This window comes from Notamacropus eugenii, chromosome 2 (genome assembly GCF_028372415.1).
Source record: "Notamacropus eugenii isolate mMacEug1 chromosome 2, mMacEug1.pri_v2, whole genome shotgun sequence".
NCBI lineage: Eukaryota > Metazoa > Chordata > Mammalia > Diprotodontia > Macropodidae > Notamacropus > Notamacropus eugenii.
The window spans coordinates 320,702,852-320,722,466 of NC_092873.1; the positions used below are offsets into that span (position 1 = coordinate 320,702,852).

At 40.5% G+C, this 19,615-nt stretch overlaps 1 protein-coding gene across 6 annotated transcripts in view; it reads left to right on the forward strand.

Moving 5' to 3' along the window:
• C1QTNF1 (C1q and TNF related 1) overlaps positions 1-7,047 on the forward strand; it is a 69,637-nt gene extending 62,590 nt beyond the window's left edge. For 5 of the 6 annotated variants that reach the window (XM_072645197.1, XM_072645196.1, XM_072645198.1 and 2 more), the window contains 3 exons: positions 2,513-2,705; positions 5,286-5,425; positions 6,306-7,047. In XM_072645197.1, the coding sequence (XP_072501298.1) occupies positions 2,524-2,705; positions 5,286-5,425; positions 6,306-6,856 (873 nt within the window). In that variant the 5' untranslated portion in view covers positions 2,513-2,523 and the 3' untranslated portion in view covers positions 6,857-7,047. Of the gene's footprint in view, positions 1-2,512; positions 2,706-3,933; positions 3,996-5,285; positions 5,426-6,305 lie in introns of all 6 variants that reach the window. The other variant, XM_072645199.1, reaches the window with a different exon arrangement.
• Positions 7,048-19,615: the final 12,568 nt, after the last annotated feature.

A 19,615-nucleotide genomic window follows, 5' to 3' on the forward strand; every position in this document is an offset into this window, starting at 1 on the left:
TTTGTGACAAAGAATATGTGTCATATTCTTGGGAACTCAATGCCAAATTGTGTAAAAAAAGTGATTGCAGCAAAAATAGCATATTTTACATATTTAAAAATTTTTTAAGATATAAAAAATTATAAAGTTTGTTGTAGAAGTAGATAAATTTAATTATTTTACTTTGTCCCAGTTAACTTGTACTCTACAGGAACAGACTTTGTGACCTTGGGCAAATCACTTACTTTCTAGACTTCAGTTTCTATACCCCTAAAACAATGAGGTTATCTACTAATGCCCCTTCCAGCTGTAGGAGTCTAGGTCTATTAAGTCAAGCCAGGTCTGATAGAGTGGACTTCATCGGAGATGAGAGATCATTCTGACTCCTGTGAGATTACCAATCCCAAGATTTAGTATATACAAGCATCAGGCCTAAATTTAACTTCATACTGTAGAAGTAACTTGAAGAACCAACTTGACACTGTCCAAGAGAGCCTTGAAATGCCCAGTTCTGAATGGTGAAAACATGTATGAAATTTTCCTTATTTTAAATTCAAGAATTGTCCTGCCACAGATAATTCATCAAACACTCTATAGCTTCTTTCAAAAATGAACACTTTGAGACTTTGTTAAGGATTTTAAGGTTTAAAGCTTTTTAAGAAAGCAGATATGAAAGAGAAATGAAAGTTGGATTAGAGTAGTATCATTTGAAGGGGGCAGGAATACTCTTTCTAAATTAGATGTTTCAGGAGGCATATTAAATAATTCCCTAGAGGACTATTGTAGTTAATGTGCCTACTTTTCTAACCACCTAATTTACTGGGGAGGGACAATGGAAGAAAATAATCCAGTGTCACATAGAGTACTATCATGGAATGATTTATCCACTGCAGTGACTCCAAATTCACTTGGGATTTTTCTCCTTTTCTAAGTGGGTCCAGTAATAACAGTTCACATTTATATACTCTAGAATAACACTTTCTATGTGTTACCTATGGCCCAGGGAGAGCCCTCCTTTCCATGGGAACCTTGGCTTTGGATTCACCTGGACCTGGATTTCAATCCTGGAGAGGCTTTTCTCACATTCTTTGGCTCACTATACTCACCCCAGAGTGCCACAAGAAATCTCTTAAATAAAATGCAGGCACGGTTTATGTCTAGGGTCTCTATTAAATTAAAGAAATTAATTGGGTCTCTTCTAAAAGAGATACTCAGTATACAAAACAGATATCAAGTATAGGATAGTATTTATTTCCTTTACCACAAACTCATATGCCTCATAAGTGTACATTAACGAATACTTAAAAAATGAAAGGGTAGCTCATCACCTATTATATTCTCCTGGAAATTAAAGACAACTTTGTAGAACTGTTCAAAAGATATTTCATGTTCACCTTAGATCTGAGTCTGAGCAACTCAGAAATTCATATATATCTCCTGGTAAGACATGATATGGCTTCGATGTTATTCAATGTTATCAGTCTTTTTAGCCACAGGATCCTTGTGGTAGCTATCATTTTCTCTTGTGAGAAAATGTAGAGAAAATCACCTTCTAGTGCCCAGCCAGGTCCCGACCTCTCAGATTTACAAGGTTACTGACAGGGCTTTTAATGACCCTTTCTTCAGTGATCTGGGCTTAGGGAAAGAAAGAGAAAAAGGAACAGGGAGCTAGAAACCTGAGGTCCAGTCTCAGGCTCAGGTAAGCCAGCCCATGTTCTTGCTTCCTTGTGTGTGTGCCATAGGGAGGGGAGGGAAATCCTATAGCCAAAAAAGAGCAGAAGGCAGAATTTTGTTTTTGTTTTTTAAATTGCTCTTAAATCCTAGTGAGGGTGACTCTTCCTGGTTCGGTTGTCCTTCATCTTCACTTAATCACAGGGACACACAAAGACTACTAGGAGCTGCTTGCTAACCATACCCTTCAGCACTGGGCCAGAGCACATGTCTGTCCATGGAGCCATGCATGCCCAGCCCCAGTTCAGCACCTAGTACCTCTTTTTATATTCACAACAATCCTATGAGTTGGTGAGGCAAGAATTGTTATCTCCATTTTACAGATGAAGAAACATGGCTCAGAAACTTGAGGTAGCTCGCTCTTCATGCAACCAGTGACTCATAGAGCAGTGTTTCAAACCCAAACCATCTGGCTCCTGGTCTGGTGCTTGTTGCATCATATCTGGCTTCCTCTAAATAACTGGGTGTCTAATAACTGGGATAGAAATGGTTAATGGGGTTCTAAATGTGAATTTCCATTTGTTTCATTCTTTAAGGTTTTAGAAGAGCCTTTGTTCTTATGCCGGGGCAGTGACTGTTACTCTGAGCGATTGGCCAGTCAGCTCCCATCTATCCAGCCTCAAACAGATGGGCTCAGGTCCCAGGTTGTGGTTTCTATCATTATAGTTTATAAGATCAAAATGAGCCCTGGCAGAGGCATTTTTCCATAGCTGTAGATAAGGGGTGGGCACCTCAGTTATTGTTTCATCTACCATGGTTCTGACTCTCTAACCTTCCTTTTGGGTCTCTCTTTCTATCCTAGAGCAAAGAAAAATGATTGGCTTCTGCAAATTGGGATTCATTTTTGGATCCTGCCTGCTGCTGACTCTCATGTGGTGTGACACAGCATTGGGCAGGGCATCACAAAAGCAGCAACCTCCAAAGGAGCAGGAGGAGACTCAGGAAGAGGTTAAGGTGGAGGACCTACCACCACCATTGCTGGATCACCCTGAAAAGTGAGACATTGAGGGCACTGGTATAGGGCAGGGGAGTTGGGACTATGGGACCTATCTGTCCTGGTGGTGTGATATAATGAAAACAGTCCTGTATTCGGAATCAGTGAACCTGGATTCAAATCCTGACTCTCCTACTGACTGGGAGTTATTTATTCTTGAGGAATCTCATTTTCTTCCTCTGTAAAATAAGAAACATTGATCTATATGATCTCTTATTAATTCTAAATCCTATGATTTTATGAATGTGAGCCCTTAATCATTGGTTAATGAGGTTGATACAGGGTCTCCCAGCTTCACAAGCTTATTACTTTGCTAGGTCTAAAGCCCTTAGCTAATATGACAGGATTCCTGCTTTCTAAGCCTAACTTTCCTGCTAGATTGCAATCTTCAGAACATTCTGGTTAGTGACACAATCTCCTTATCTCGAAAATGAATAATCTTTTAGTCTGGATACTCATAGCTAATTCCCAGTACGGAAATTTCCTTTGATGAAGATCATCACTGTCTATAACATATTTTCTTAGAGTTGCCTGGGATACTAAAAGTTAAGTGACTTGCCCAGATTTACTGTGTCATATCTGAACGCAGGCCTTCCTGACCTCAATACAAACACTCTGTCCTTTATACCATGCTACTTGTATATAATTATCTATATAAGTGCATGTCTTTCCCTACTCTTAGAGAGTAAACTCATTGAGAGTATGATCTGTGTCCTAGTTATCTTTATATTTTCATTGCCTATCCAGCACAGGCTTAATAAATGGTTGTTAATTAAAAAAAAATAAATAACTGAATAGTCCTAGTCTCCTTCCACATGTAGAGGAATGTGGGGATGCATGAGATAAGTCCTGCTTCCACTACTAATTTATCTGTGTGACTTTGGGCAATTCGCCTAACTTTTCAGTGACTCAGTTTCCTCACCTGCAGAGGGAGAGGGTTGGTTGATCTTTAAGGCCCTTTTTAGTCCTGAATCCTATGATTCTAGTGCAGAAGGATCATAGGATACATCATGAAATCATACATTTAGGACTAGAAGTTCTGGTCTAATCCTCTCATTTTATAGATGAGGAAATTAGGGCTGTGAGTCAATTTGCCTAACCTTGCACAGGTAGTATGGAGAGAGAGGGAGACTTAGAAGCCAGGTCCTCTGACTCCAAATCTTATATTTTTTTCCACTGTACCACACTGTCTCCTCTTGTTCTCTTATGATTTCTATCTCCTTATTAAGGCAGCAAGATCAGAGAAGGCTGTTCCATGGAAAAACTTTGAATCTTTCTCCACTTGCCCTGGGTGTGTAGACTCCAACGTATGTGGAATGTTGTCATAATATTTATAAAGTACATTAAGTTTCTTCTAAGACTAAAAAAAAAACCTATGTTGAAATTGTCACCTCATTTCTTTTTTCTCTTAATTGTCTTGAGAATTTATCTCCCCTGTTCCTTATCTCTGTGGTGAGGACGTAGGAAAGGGGACCTGAACTGGGCTGAGAACAAAGCATCAGAGTAGCACTATACGGGCAACTTCTGGACTTAATTTTCTCTTTCAGGTAGAAAAAAGGAAAAAAATCTAGAATTAAGAGAAGTTGGGTCTAGACAATAAATCTGACAAGCTGGGTAACCATGGGAAGATCATTTCACTTGTATGAGCCTTATGTAACTCTAGTCTAAAATTTTAAGCCTAATGAGAACACTATTTCCCAGTCTGTGTAGGATCAGTTGCGTGACCCAGAGCTCCTAGTTAAAAATTGTCCTTGACTCAAGATATCTCAGTGCAATTCAACAGGAAACCACTGGGTGGTAGCATGAAACTGAAATACATAGCCCTAGTGATTTTTCTAGCCCAACCAATTTCAAGATGTAATACATGGAAAGTTAGAACTGGATGAGGTCTTGTAGATAATTTTTAAAAATAACCTTCTTATGGGACAGGTGAGGAACCAAGCCAAGAATGAATTTTATTTTATATTTTACTATTCTTATTTTCATAAAAATAAACTACATGCAAGGTGTTCTATGTCACTTAGATTTATCCTGTTAGTACGCTTAGAATCAGGAAAACAAGGATTTAAGATCCATCCTCTAAAACTGACTAGTGTGGTGATCATGGGCAGGTTACTTGCCATCTGAGCCTTATGTAACTCTAGTCAAACTGTCGGCAGTCAGGTGACATAGTGGATAGAGCGCTCGGTCTGAAGTCACTTAGACCTGATTTCAAATCCAACCTCAGATACTTACTAGCTGTGTGACCCTGGGCAAGTCACTTAACCCTATTTGCCTCAGTTTCCTCATCTGTAAAATGAAGATGAAGAAGGAAGTAGCAAACCACTCCAAGTATCTTTGCCAAGAAAACCCCAAATGGGGTCACAAAGAGTCAGATGTGATTAAAACACTTCAACAACATCTAGATGCGATGAATTTGACAAGCTTGAAGTTATAGATGGGATGTGACCCCAGATTCTCTGACTCGAAATCCAGTTCTCCTTCCACATTCCTGTGGAAGTTATTTAGTGGAATGACTGAAAGGGGTTATTCCTTAGTCAGAAAGTCTTATTTTCTTTTCTGCAATCCTTTTTTCACTCAGGCTTGAAAATCACCATGAAAAGAAGAACCCCAGCCTGGAAGAACAGTCCTCTGACTCGAAATGTTTCCGCTGTTGTGACTCTGGCAACCCCATGTACCAACCAATGCCAATGCCTCAGATCAATATCACTATCTTAAAAGGTCAGTGAGATGGTCTTGCTCTCTGAATGCTTCAAAAATGAACCCAGGGGATTAACCCCCATAGCTGAGCATGAATACTCTAATTAGAAGGGAGATAAATTCTTCTGGGGCAGGTTGGGCTAGGAGGCCATAGTGGTTCTTTGCCTAGAGGGGAGAGAAGGAAACTCCTCCCCTCCCTTTTGAGATTCTAGGCAAGGTTGTGATTACCTCTTCAGGATGTGGGTCAGGAGATGTATCCCCAGGATAACACAGAGCAGAACAAGGCATAGAGACAGTTTGGATCTCTTCTCCCCATACTTGCATTCTTGACTGCAAGTTTCTTTGTTCTTTGTTTTGAGGTTTGGTGCTCCCTAGCCTGTTTTCTGAAATGCCACCTGAACGCCACAATACTGCGAGCATCAGATAACCTTGCACAACACTGCAAAATCTAACTGGGAACACATGTGACCTGGATTTTGTGGTGAGGAGGCTGGATCCTGGAGCTCCGACATCTGCAGTTAATTCGCTTAAAGTGAGCCATGGGCTTGGTCACTGAAACTGCTGCTTTTGGACAAAGCCACATGTTCCCTTTTTCCTTGCCAGGGCTTTCAAGAGAAAAAAATTGTTGGTTCTGGATCAAAATAGAAAGTTCTTTGGGGTTGATGTTGTTTGGATGGATTATTTGGGAATCAAATCATCCTTGTGCCCAGGACAGGAAAAATAAAGTTGGGATGGCCAAAGCAGAAGTTAGGATTTTCAGGGTTGCCCCATGAATGAAGAATTAGTCTGGGAACCCTTAGCCTAGTGCTGAGAGTATGAGGGAAGAGAGATTGAAACCTGATTCCTGGGATGACAACAGAGATGTGGACCACTTAATGCTATATGTTTTTATCTCTTTTAGGCGAAAAGGGTGACAGAGGAGAGCGAGGCCTCCAAGGGAAGTTTGGCAAAACAGGATCAATAGGTGCCAGGGGTCATGTTGGACCAAAGGGACAGAAGGGCACAATGGGGGCTCCTGGAGACCGATGTAAAAACCACTATGCTGCCTTCTCAGTGGGACGGAAGAAGCCCTTGCACAGCAACGATTACTACCAGACACTGATTTTTGACATGGAATTTGTCAACCTCTACAGTCACTTCAACATGTTCACAGGTAAATTCTACTGCTATGTGCCAGGCATCTACTTCTTCAGTCTCAACGTGCATACTTGGAACCAGAAGGAGACTTATCTCCACATCATGAAGAATGATGCTGAAGTGGTAATACTATATGCCCAGGTGAGCGACCGAAGCATCATGCAGAGCCAGAGCCTGATGCTGGAGCTGCAAGAGCAGGATGAGGTGTGGGTTCGGCTCTTCAAAGGGGAGCGAGAGAATGCCATCTTCAGTGATGAGTTTGACACCTACATCACCTTTAGCGGGTATCTGATCAAACACAATGCTGAGCCATAAGCCAGCTCCTCAGCCTCTTTCCCAGTGCCGAGGCTAACTACAATCTTTTATCTTTCCATGACCAGCACCTTCTCTCCTTGATATCCAAGCACCAAGATGAATCCCTCCTGAAATGCCACTTTCCTCCTGGACTGCTGTTTCCACTCCATCTACATTCCACGGAATTCTTATTAAATGAAAAATGCTATCTATTCCTGAATTTTGCAATGCCCTTTTGTGCAACTGTAAAATACATATGAAATTATCAGAGAGGGGAACATATGAGAATGAAGGACTGGCAATGTCCTGCCTCCAACAGGATACAAATCCCTTAACAGCTTAGTAATATAGCTGAGTTTCCCAGAAGAAACAATTTCCACTCCCATTACTGGAACTAATTAGCAAATGTTCAAAGGGTTACTAAATAGAGCAACGTAAATCATGGAAAATAAGAAAAGTAGTCTTATTGTCTTCCCACTGAATGCAGTTTTACCCCAGAGAAAGTTGGTTTTAGCACATAGTTCCAGAGAAATTCTTTACAGCTCCCAGGACTAGTGGTGGTTGGACTATAGCAAAGTTGAGGAAAGATTTATTATATGGATAGATCAATTCCTATTCACTCCGTTTTCAAGCCTTCCTCATGATTGACTTGTTACCCTCTCATGCCCTTTTCAGGACCCTGACAGGATGGGGAGTGTCACTGTGTAAGTAAAAAGGCTGTGTCCAAAGGATACCCACGAACCCTGCTTGCTGTGAGGTATCCGAGGGTAGAAAAGTCTCTCAGATGCTGCCTGCTCACCTGGCACATTTGGTGACCACATGGGATAGCTATCCCTTAGCCCGACTCCTACACGGGATAGCTTGTTATTAAAAGAATCAAGCAGAGTTTGACTTTGCTTCTTTGTACATTCATAGTTCCTTCCACCCTGATTTCTGATTTCTGTTCTTGCTTATATTTGGGTCCAATGAGTCTAGGAACTGATGAGTAACTTAAAAAAGAAACAAGCCAGGTCATTTTAGCTGCCCTCCTGGTTGTTTAGTGATATGTGTCACCATTTCAGAGGTAAGCCTGCAGTTCCTGTGGTTTCCTGTTGGACTTCTCACCCTCCTTGTGGTATGTGTTGTGGCTGTTTATGGCAACGACACAGATAAGACAGCTCCTCCATACACTCTCATCACTAGGTCTCAGGAACCTAGTGACCAATTGAGTGAGCTATCAGGCAGGAACCTTCATATTAGGAGATTCCATCCTTAGAAAAACAGATGTTCCCTGGGCACCTCTTGTAACCTTATCATTGCTGTGGGATTCAAGACAAACATGGATGCAGGAAATACTGTGTCTAATTATGCTTTCCTCCCTGGTGCTTAGAACTGGGCAGAAAGGGAAATGGGATGGATGTCTGTGTTCAGTGATTTTTCAGTAATCAGAGGGCAAGACAGAACATCATATGAGGCAAAAAAGCAATGTGGGTGAATACCTAAGTGTATTAGAGAGGAGAGGAAGTCTCTTTGCACATCAGATCATCAGAATTTTCCTTTCATACTGATGTCAATCCTTTTGGATGGAGAGAGAATTGCAATGACTTAGGTCTCTCTTCATCCTTGGTTATAAGAACAATTTCATGAACTTAGCCAGGACATGAGGGAACAGTTGACCAATCTGATAAATTCAGAGAATTATTTATTATGCAGTTTCTCTGATTTCTTGTCTTTGGAAATAGCATCTACCATTAAAAGGGCAGCAGGCCTTCATCTGAAATAACCTGGAGGGAGATACTCCAGGCACAGTGTGTCCCTTGTCTGTACCCTGCTTTGTTGGATTAATGAGGCCGGCTTCTTGCCCATCAAAAGTCATCATTATGCCAAATCTGAGCGATGCAGCTGCTCTTTGTATTTCCTTCTCCATGCCCTTTGCCAATGAGGATAAGTATCCAGCTGTCCTTTACCCCTACTGCCAGCAGTTTGTGAAGAAGCTGCCTTACTCCCTCTGGTGCCAGCAGGTTGGCCAGCAGCTGTTTTTTTTTTTTAACTTTGCCTCTTGCCAGTGGGCGAGTAGGCTGCTATTACATACACCCCTGGAGGTGTGGCATTGGCAGGCAGTTATGATCCTGCTCTCTGGTGTTGATGGACACCTGTTCTTTTCCTCCCAGAGTTAATAGCCACTGGATATAGGATCATGTCATTTGTTTACACTTAGCTGGAATCAGGTCATAGGGAAACCTGCCACTTGCTTTATTTTTTTTTCCAAAAAAATGAGTCAGGCTCTGTCTATGTGCCTGCCTTCCACCCTCTCTCTAGGGATGGAGGCAGAGTCAAGAAGAAAATGCTAAATCCTAGACTGACCCTTGGCTAATATGTGAAATAGGCCAAGAAGCCTCACCCTTCCCTTCAGTGTCTGTTTCCTGTTTTATTCCTTGTTCCCATTGTACCCAGTGCTGGTCCCTGGCTACCCATGGCTCCTACTAGGGTGCTCCAAGCTCAGGATTTATCTCTTCCCCTTCTCCCTCACTCCCAAACCAATTTTTCTAGGACACATTCCATTCTTATACATCTCTCGCCTAGTTGTGCCTAGAAAGGATCTCATCTATCCATTGAATGTTTACTGAACTAAACCAAAAATCATTCATCAAACAACATTCTTCCTTCTCCCCACTATGTTCTTGGAAGGCAGGGACTATATCTCATTATCCTTGTATCCCCAGTACCTTGCACAGTGCCTTTAATGTGCTAGCTGCTCAATATATGATTTTTTAAAGAAAAAAATCAGAACAAATATTTGAGTGCTTCCTATGTGCAAGCACAGCAAAGAATACAAAGATGAATAAGGTATTTCTTCAACTCAGGGTTAAGAGCTGATAATAGCTCTATATATCAGCCCTCCCTGCGGTGAACTCTGGTTGTGATATGATGTCAGTCCTTTTGGACTCAGTAACCTGGCAGAGTGAGACATAATATATGGTCAATGTATTTCAGCAAAGGACTCTTGAAGATTCTAATTCCTTAAACACAGAACTATAGATTTAGAGCAAGAATCGAAGTTCAACTCTCCTCCCTTCACTTTACAAATGTGGAAACTGAGACCCAGAAAGATTAAATTACTTGTCCAAGGTCACACAGATAATAAGGGTGCAGAGTCAAGACTTGAAGCCAGATTTCCTAACTACAAATCCATTTTTCTTTCCACTGTACTATCCTGCCTCCCCAAATGAAAGAATGAATCTCTTAGGTTAACAATACTTTACACATATAAAGCTATGTTATGCTCACAACATGTTCATTTGCCTCTTACTATAATCCAAGAGGTAAGCAGGGCAAGGATTATTACCCTCATTTTACAGATGAGGATCGGAGTCTCAGAGAAGTTAAATTACTTCCCCAGGCCCATAAATGTGGGTACTTAAACCAAGTTGTCCTAGTCCAAGTTTATTGAGCATTCCACACTGTCTCTGGATAGCATTACAAGAAGTAGCACCAACTGGGGTTGAGGGACTTTCCTAATTACTCTGATTATATCATACAGGTATGGGGCAAGAGGTCTATTCAAGTATGACCCTGACTAAAGTCTTCAGGCAGAAAAGTTGTAAGGGTGACATCATTAGAAATACACAACGATGCTCACAGTAAGTTAGATTTACTAAAGTATACCGTTCCAGACTAGTGAAATCTAGGACAAAATGGTCAATTCATGCCTACAGCATGATCAAATATCATCAGTCTTTGCCGGCAGACGATCTTACAACAAAAGACAACACACTGCATTTTGCTATTAAGGTCTGAGTAAGTAACAGGGTACCAGAGAAAGAAAAAATTATTGCACAGTTTCAATTATTTTGTTAGGTTCAGAAGACTTCAGTCATCCAGACATCTGCTGGAGCTTTCTCTCAGATAACACATTTTGACTTGCCTTGATAATTTTCACCCCCAGCAACCAGTTCTTCTGCTTGTTAGTGAAAAATCACAGGAACCCTAGGGAGAAGTAACCATTCCCTCCTAGAGTTGGTGATACAGAAGAAGAGAAAATTCAGACACAGGGTGACATACACCCTAGATTTGGGAAAGCAGATTTCAAAAGTTTCAAAGGAAGGATATATAGAATCCCAATGGACTACAAGAGAATTCTACAAGAAGTCAGTACAGGAGGGGCTTTTCTCAAGAATAAAAGTCTGAAGACACAAGGGGAAATAATAATTCTAATGAAGAGCAAAAATGAGAAATATATGAAGAGAAATATGTATGTGGATGCACCAGGAACTCACAGACCAACTTAGATTTTAAAGAGAAATGTATAGAAGATGGAAGCAAGGCCAGGGGATAGAAGATAATTATAAGAATGTGGGATAGTCCTAAAAATAGTGTCAGGAGAGCTAAAGCTCAGAATGAGCTGAGGCTGGTGAGGGAATTTAAGGACAACAAAGAAGACTTTTAAATAAGTTATATTGGGAGAAATAGAAAGATTGAAGAAAGGATAGGACTTCTGCTTGGGATGGATAGGATGATGATAACTGAAAACTGTGCAGGAAGAGCTGCTGAGTTCATATTTTGCTGGTTTTCTCTGCCAAGGAGAATGACCTTTGTAGGGGAAATGACAGAACAAAAATGGATAACAAGGCTCCCAAGATAAGTAGGGAAATAATAAGAAAGTACCAAGTTGCCTGTGATGAATTCGAGTCAACTGGCCCAATATTCTTGGGTACTGAAAGAACTTGTAGATATGATCTCTAAGCCATTATCAGTAATATCTTCAAGATGATGGGAAATAGGAGTTATCCCACAAGGTTAAGGACAAGATTGGGGTTGTAACAATTGCAACATAATGCATGATAATATAATATTGAAAACATCTTTTATATCAAATGATCACATAAATTGTTTTAAATGCTTTAAAATCTTTGCCTTTGGTGCAACTAGCATTACTCTATGTATATTATTATATACATAAAGCATACAATTAATAATAATATTTCAAAGCAAATATTCAAATGAACATTTGTAAAAAATAAAACGATGACTGTGAGATTTCACAAAGAAGTAATAGGAGCTCACTCAAAACCAGGAAAGGATCTGTTAAGATTAGTAAAAATGGTTTTGATGACTTCAAGGCTGTCAGGTCTGTATTTTTTTTCCTCTTCTCAGATAAGGAAAAAGTTATTGTAACAAGCACTCTGCTCTCATGTCTTAATGTTAACCTCTAGAGAGAATAAAAAAGTGGGACTTGAGAATCCAAAGTGGAAGGTCCCACCATTTAATAGCAATTCTGGTAGTTTAAGGCACCTTATAAGGTCCTTTCCCAAAATGTGTCAAAGTGAGGGTTCCTCTCCTCAATGTTTTGGCATGGAGATTTTAAACTTGGGAATGAAAGTCTTTAATAAACAATATCCATGTTTCACAGCAACTGGACAACTTTTCATACACAAAAGTGTAAAGGTAATCTGATATTTCATTATTTTTACTGTCTTTCTCAACATTATATGAGCATATGGGTCAAGAGACTGTGGAGAATGCCACTCAGTTTACAATTTGTACTGTACCATAAGGAAAATAATTGTCTATGAGGAAAAATAAGTATCAAATAATTATGGTTTCAATAAAGCTTCAATATATAAATAATATTCAATAATGATTTAAATAATTCCATAACACATTTTCCAAAGACTCAATAAGAATCCAAAATCAGTAATCCAAAATTGATAATCAATAACTTACAATCAATAATCAAGAATTCTCTCTTTGGAGGACTCAAAAATACATGTAAGTAAATAAGAAGTGAATTGGATATCCTAAGCAGTCAGTGCTTCTAGATGAAAGTTTGATATTACAAATATTGTAAGAACTAAAACAATGATGGTTTCTTTAAAACCTCAATGTGTTCCAGGTTCCTTATTTCTGTTTTCTAAAGTTCTCTGTATGAAACAGATGTAGCATAGCATGCTACGTACTTCTTTCCTTGTTGTGGAGAAAGGACAACATTGTACAACAGAGAAACCACACCACAAATAGAACCAAATAACCCTAAAATAGAAATAAGCCAAGGTCTAAAATTCCTTTCCACATCTTCAGTTTTCTTTTTTAAATTTTAGACTTATATACTAAAACTTAAATGCATAGAGAAAAGAAAAGGAAACATTATCAACTTAAATATTGAAACTTAAATACAAAATAAGAAAAGAGGAAAAGAGAATGTCATGTGCACAGCAGAACATAAGAGAAGATTCAAAATATATAGCAATAAAGGTCTGTTTCACAGATAGCACTCGGGAGACGCTGGAGTTTTTGGACTCCAGCCTCTAACAGGTTCACTCTTGATCTGGTCAGACAGGAAGGACAGGAAGAAAGCTTCAGAGGGGTTAATAATCACCTCCTACAGCATTCTCTAATCACACTTCTTGCAGGGGCAGGTGAGAAGGGGAGACAACTACCCCTACATCTTGATGAGGTCAATAGACAAGACAGGCACAGCTTGTGCATACCCCTAAATCCCCTCAAGTCTCAGTGGGGGCCAGTTGAGGCAGGTACATGCATTCCTCTACCCAAATGCCAAATGGATTCTCCTATGGGTTCCCCTCAAGCCTTGATGAGGGCTGGTCAAGGAACACACAGATTCCCCACTCACTGACTAGTGAGTGCCCACTTGCTTTATAGAGCAACAGACAAAGAGAGCATCCTGCCACCATTAAGCTCACAGGTTAACTTTAGCAATATTGTCATTCTGTACAAGAGTAGTAAATATCAATTATGTCATCTCCATATTTCATGGTGCAGTCTCAATAGGACTGTCTGTCACCATGATTCTAGGAATTACTATCTAGGATCCTTGGGGTTATTCTCAGAGTTATTATCTAACACCTGTAAAGTAGACATTGCCATGGCCATGGTTCCTGAGAAACTAAACTCTAAAAGGATAACAAAATCCTCTTTACTTACAATGTCCATCTAAGAAAGCCTATATAATAAATACTACTCATTGTACTGAGAGCTGTCCATCTATTCTTTTTCTTCCTTGTTAAGTTTTCTTTTGTTTTCTGCTGTACACTTTTTATTGAGTTCTTTTTCCCCTCTTCCCACCTCCCCTCCAACCCAAGGCTACAATGAAGTGCAGATATAGGTTACCTTTTTTTTTTCTAGGGAAATTATAGATACTTTCATGTTGGTCAGAGATGGAGTTAAGGGCAACACTTAATACAACATCTATGAACTACTGTGATCTTTTAGTTGGGTGGGGTGAGGGTGGTTGGGATAGGCAAACCAGTCTTGGCCTATCTACTACCTATGACAGGGAGGTGAGAAAGACTCCCTGAAGTCAGTTGGAAGACTATTGGATAAGACAGTTTGTCATAGAACCAAGAGAGAATCAAGCAGTTGGCAGCTGAGGGGCAATAATGATGGGTGATCAGGGAGAGAGAGTAGAGAGAGCTGAGCTGTAGTAGAGAGACGAATAGGTAGCAACTGAAGAGGCAATTGGAAAGAACCTTTCCTGTTCTTGTGATGAGTGCAGTGCAAATTCTGGGGGCTCTCCCCCTCAGAGGGGGAGCATGGGGTGGGCCATCTGGAATCAATTCACAGATTCAAGCATTCTTGAAGTCAAAGTGGTAAAGATTTATTGTTATGCTTTTCAGCAGGCAAGAGTTCTCAGGGAACTTGCAATTTGAAAAAGGCACTGGTAAAGTTTATATAGAATATTCTATAGCAAAACATGTGCCAAATATGCTAACTAGGTGATTCTGGGAGCGATTAGGGAGTGGTTAGTTCTTAAAGGAACATGCACTTTTAGTATTTACTATGCAGGTATTTTACCCAGAATTCACTGAGAAATAGTCCAAGGGGAGCTACATGGAGGTGTAGTTTTAGACCTGAAACATCACTAAGTCAACTAATGGTCCGAGCTGACTGAGAAATACTCAGGCTGCTCCCATCAATGTCTTGTTAGACAAGATAAACGTGAGGCAATATATGTCTGAGTCTAGGATACGTATGATAGGTCAATGACTAGTAAGTATCTTTAAGACCCAGTACACAGCAAGTTCAGCCAATATACAGTTGGTTCAAATTAATAAATTCTATAGGTGCAGCTGGCTACTGTAGCAGGAAGAGATCTAGGGCAGGCTGTCCTTGGGTTGGGAAGAAACTGCCAGGGAGAAATGGGATTTTTAGAGAGCAATAAAATTTTAGAATTGAGGTCCAAGCACAGGCACCCAAGCACCCCATCACCTGCGCCCATCTTGGAACAAAGTATTCAGACTGAAGATGCCTTCAGCTTAAAATTACCACTGTAAGAACTGAGGAAAGCTCCAAAAGGTTTCCCTAAATTCCCCTGGCTGTGCTAACAGGCATTTATATATGATCTTTTCTACTAATTGACTAAGCTGTTTATTCATCTTGATTTTTGTTTCATATAAAATGTTCAAATTCTGTGTATTCTATATCTCTATACTTATTATACATTGAATAAAGGGCAATAGAAAAAAAACAGGGGTTAGCTGAAAAAACAGAAAGTTTAAATAGGTCAGGGATCTAAACCTTTGCCTGAAATTAAACATTTTCCTAAATGGGGGCTCTGAACTATCATTTTATTAATAACTTTCTGTCTTATGTATAGTCCCTAACCTAGCAGAGAATGGGATACAAGGAGAACTAGGGTCATTTGTTCCTGCACTAGAAAATGAGCTCAACTAAAGGCTGTATGGGTGTGGCTGCTCAAACTAGAGGTCCATCAGGCAACACTTCAGACTCTCACTGGAAGAGGACTGGGTGGGGAATAAAATGAGATCCAACGCTAAGGTTGTGCTCTGGGCAGTCTAATGGAAGGAGAAAACTGTGGGTGGGAAAGAATCAGCTCTTCCCTCTTTTGGGGAGGAGGAGAAGGAATAAGAGTGAGGGTTTTCAGGCAACTTTGTTCCACAGTGACACCTTCTGGTTACCCTAGAATTAAAAAAACCCAAACAAACCAACTCCCTCCCCATCAAGAAAACAACCAAAGACCTTTTAGTCCTGCCTTTGTGTGCTTACTTGTAAATTTTGTTTCTGCAGGATTACTCTCATGTTAAAATAGAAGATTGTTCGCATTTTGAGAGCACAGTTGCATGCTAACTGGAGTTCACCATATTTATTACATTACAGTTTAATCCATAAATTTAAAACTAAATAAGGCAATAAATATAGCCTAGTGGTTATGTAACTGAGTTTTTGTCTTAAATACTTCTGATGAGATAAATCTTCTATAGATGAATAAAACTTCCAATTCAATGGGCCATAGAAAATGAGGTAGCTTTTTCACAGTTGTCCATACTCATGCACAGTTCCAAAACTATGATAAATAGGGAAAGCAGCGATAGATTTACTGGAGGCAGAAATATAGACACTTTGAACAGGAAAGACAATTAACTACATTATGTACACAAAGTGACTCATCACCAAGTTTCTCACCTATACTGTACAATCAGTCTCTTTACAATTTATGTTCTAATTAGTCCCAGTTCTTGTGAGCTGCATTATTCTTAAAGGTAAGTTCCAACCGATCAGTAACCTTCTCTAGGCTGCCACTCTGACCCAGTCTGATGAAAAAAGGAAGTTGTCTTAATTTCTCTATTTGGTGTGGAATTGTTCGTATTTAAATATGTAAATTTTAAAAATCTACATATCATTTTATAATATAGATATTAAATTGAAACTTCAAATTAAATTTCTACTTGTCATGGTCCATGTTCTCAGGTAAAAATTCACAAAAAATTTTCTTGTCTCCGTGCCCATTTCTATAGACACTGTTATTTTTTCCCCTTTTTACAGGCTTCTTATCAGTAGTTCACCAAGGTTATGCATGTGTAAATATTAATCATTTTCCAAAATGAGAGTGCACTTTGTTTATAGATAATTTTTAAAAAATAATTTCGTACGGGTTTGGGGAAACTTTGCACATATGTTATGTGTGTAAATGTAATTCTCAAGGCTAAAAACCTATTTTCTTTGAAGAGCTCCAAGAGATGGAGTGGGCACTTTTAGTGTTTTCTTATCTCCTGAAGCTTGGTTCTAGATAAACAACTTTTATGTACTACTACAGTTATAAATTATTCCAGTCTATTGCTTGTCATGGCCTACTTCCAATTTCAAAGTTATAGATGAAGCATTTTCATCTAGCATTCAAAATTTTTCAAGTCGGGGCGGAGCCAAGATGGCGGAGTAGAAAGACGCACATACACATAGCTCTGAACCCACAACCCATAGAATGGCTACAGGGAAGTAACTCACGGCGAATTCCGCACCCAGAGGCCACGGAACATTGGAGTGAGGGAGATTTCGGTTCCAGAGAGACCTGCAAACCTCTCGCGGGGGGTCCTTCGCGCTGCGGACTGGGCGCCGGGACTGGGAGCTGAGTGCAGCCCTGCAGCGGCCACGGCACCGAGAGGAAAAGATCCGAGCAGGCTTCACAGACAGGATCTCCAGCAGCCACGCGGGTCCCTCCACCCACAGAGGGATCTGCAAACCTCTCGCAAAAGGTCCATCGCGCTGCAGACGCAAAGCCCAGCCCAGACCTGCTGCGGCCACGGCTGCGGCACCGAGAGAAACAGATCCGATCAGGCTTCAGGGACGGGATCTCCAGCGGCCACACAAGTCCCTCCACCCACAGGTGACAGGGGTGGGTGAGAGAGTCTCTTTGGCGGGTCGAGAGGGGAGTGGGGTGCCCCCATAATTCAGGCCCCCCCGGGAGGTAGAAGCTGAGAGGCGGCTGCAGACAGGGGCTCCCCAAGCAGGCGGGAGCTTGAATCCATTGTGGAAGGTCTGTGCATAAACCCCCTGAGGGAACTGAGCCTGAGAGGTGGCCCTGCCCCGACCTCAGCACCAGAACATAATCTCATACTGAATAGCAGCCCTGCCCCCGCCAAAAGCCCTGAGGCTGGAAGCAGCATTTGAATCTCACACCCCAAACGCTGGCTGGGAAGATCAGGAGGCTAGGTGGGTGTGAGGAGAATATTCAGAGGTCAAGTCACTGGCTGGGAAAATGCCCAGAAAAGGGAAAAGAAATAAGACTATAGAAGGTTACTTTCTTGGCGAACAGGCATTTCCTCCCTTCCTTTCTGATGAGGAAGAACAATGCTTACCATCAGGCAAAGACACAGAAATCAAGGCTTCTGTGTCCCAGCCCACCCAATGGGCTCAGGCCATGGAAGAGCTCAAAAAGAATTTTGAAAATCAAGTTAGAGAGGTAGAGGAAAAGCTGGGAAGAGAAATGAGAGACATGAAGTCAAAGCATGAACAGCAGATCAGCTCCCTGCTAAGGGAGACCCAAAAAAATGTTGCAGAAATTAACACCTTGAAAACTAGCCTAACTCAATTGGCAAAAGAGGTTCAAAAAGCCAATGAGGAGAAGAATGCTTTCAAAAGCAGAATTAGCCAAATGGAAAAGGAGATTCAAAAGCTCACTGAAGAAAATAGTTCTTTCAAAATTAGAATGGCACAGATGGAGGCTAATGACTTTATGCAAAACCAAGAAATCACAGAACAAAGAGAGAAGAATGGAAAAATGGAAGATAATGTGAAATATCTCATTGGAAAAACAACAGACCTGGAAAATAGATCCAGGAGAGACAATTTAAAAATTATGGGACTACCTGAAAGCCATGATCAAAAGAAGAGCCTAGACATCATCTTTCATGAAATTATCAAGGAAAACTGCCCTGAGATTCTAGAACCAGAGGGCAAAATAAATATTCAAGGAATCCACAGAACACCGCCTGAAAGAGATCCAAAAAGAGAAACTCCTAGGAACATTGTGGCCAAATTCCAGAGTTCCCAGGTCAAGGAGAAAATACTGCAGGCAGCTAGAAAGAAACAATTCAAGTATTATGGAAATACAATCAGGATAACACAAGATCTAGCAGCCTCTACATTAAGGGATCGAAGGGCATGGAATAGGATATTCCAGAAGTCAAAGGAACTAGGACTAAAACCAAGAATCACCTACCCAGCAAAACTGACTATAATACTTCAGGGGAAAAAATGGTCTTTCAATGAAATAGAGGATTTTCAAGTATTCTTGATGAAAAGACCAGAGCTCAAAAGAAAATTTGACTTTCAAACACAAGAATGAAGAGAACCATGAAAAGGTGAACAGCAAAGTGAAGTCATAAGGGACTTACTAAAGCTGAACTGTTTACATTCCTACATGGAAAGACAATATTTGTAACTCTTGAAACATTTCAGTATCTGGGTACTGGGTGGGATTACACATGCACACACGCTCACATACATAGAGACAGAGTGCACAGAGTGAATTGAAGAGGATGGGATCATATCTTAAAAAAAAAATGAAATCAAGCAGTGAGAGAGAAATATATTGGGAGGAGAAAGGGAGAAATTGAATGGGGCAAATTATCTCTCATAAAAGAGGCAAGCAAAAGACTCATTAGTGGAGGGATAAAGAGGGGAGGTGAGAGAAAAACATGAAGTCTACTCTCATCACATTCCACTAAAGGAAAGAATAAAATGCACACTCATTTTGGTAGGAAAACCTATCTCACAATACAGGAAAGTGGGGGATAAGGGGACAAGCAGGGTGGGGGGGATGATAGAAGGGAGGGCATGAGGAGGAGAGTGCAATTCAAGGTCGACATTCATGAGGAGGGATAGGATCAAAAGAGAACAGAAGTAATGGGGGACAGGATAGGATGGAGGGAAATATAGTTAGTCCTATACAACACAACTATTATGGAAGTCATTTGCAAAACTACACAGATATGGCCTATATTGAATTGCTTGCCTTCCAAAGGGAAGGGGTGGGGAGGGAGGGAG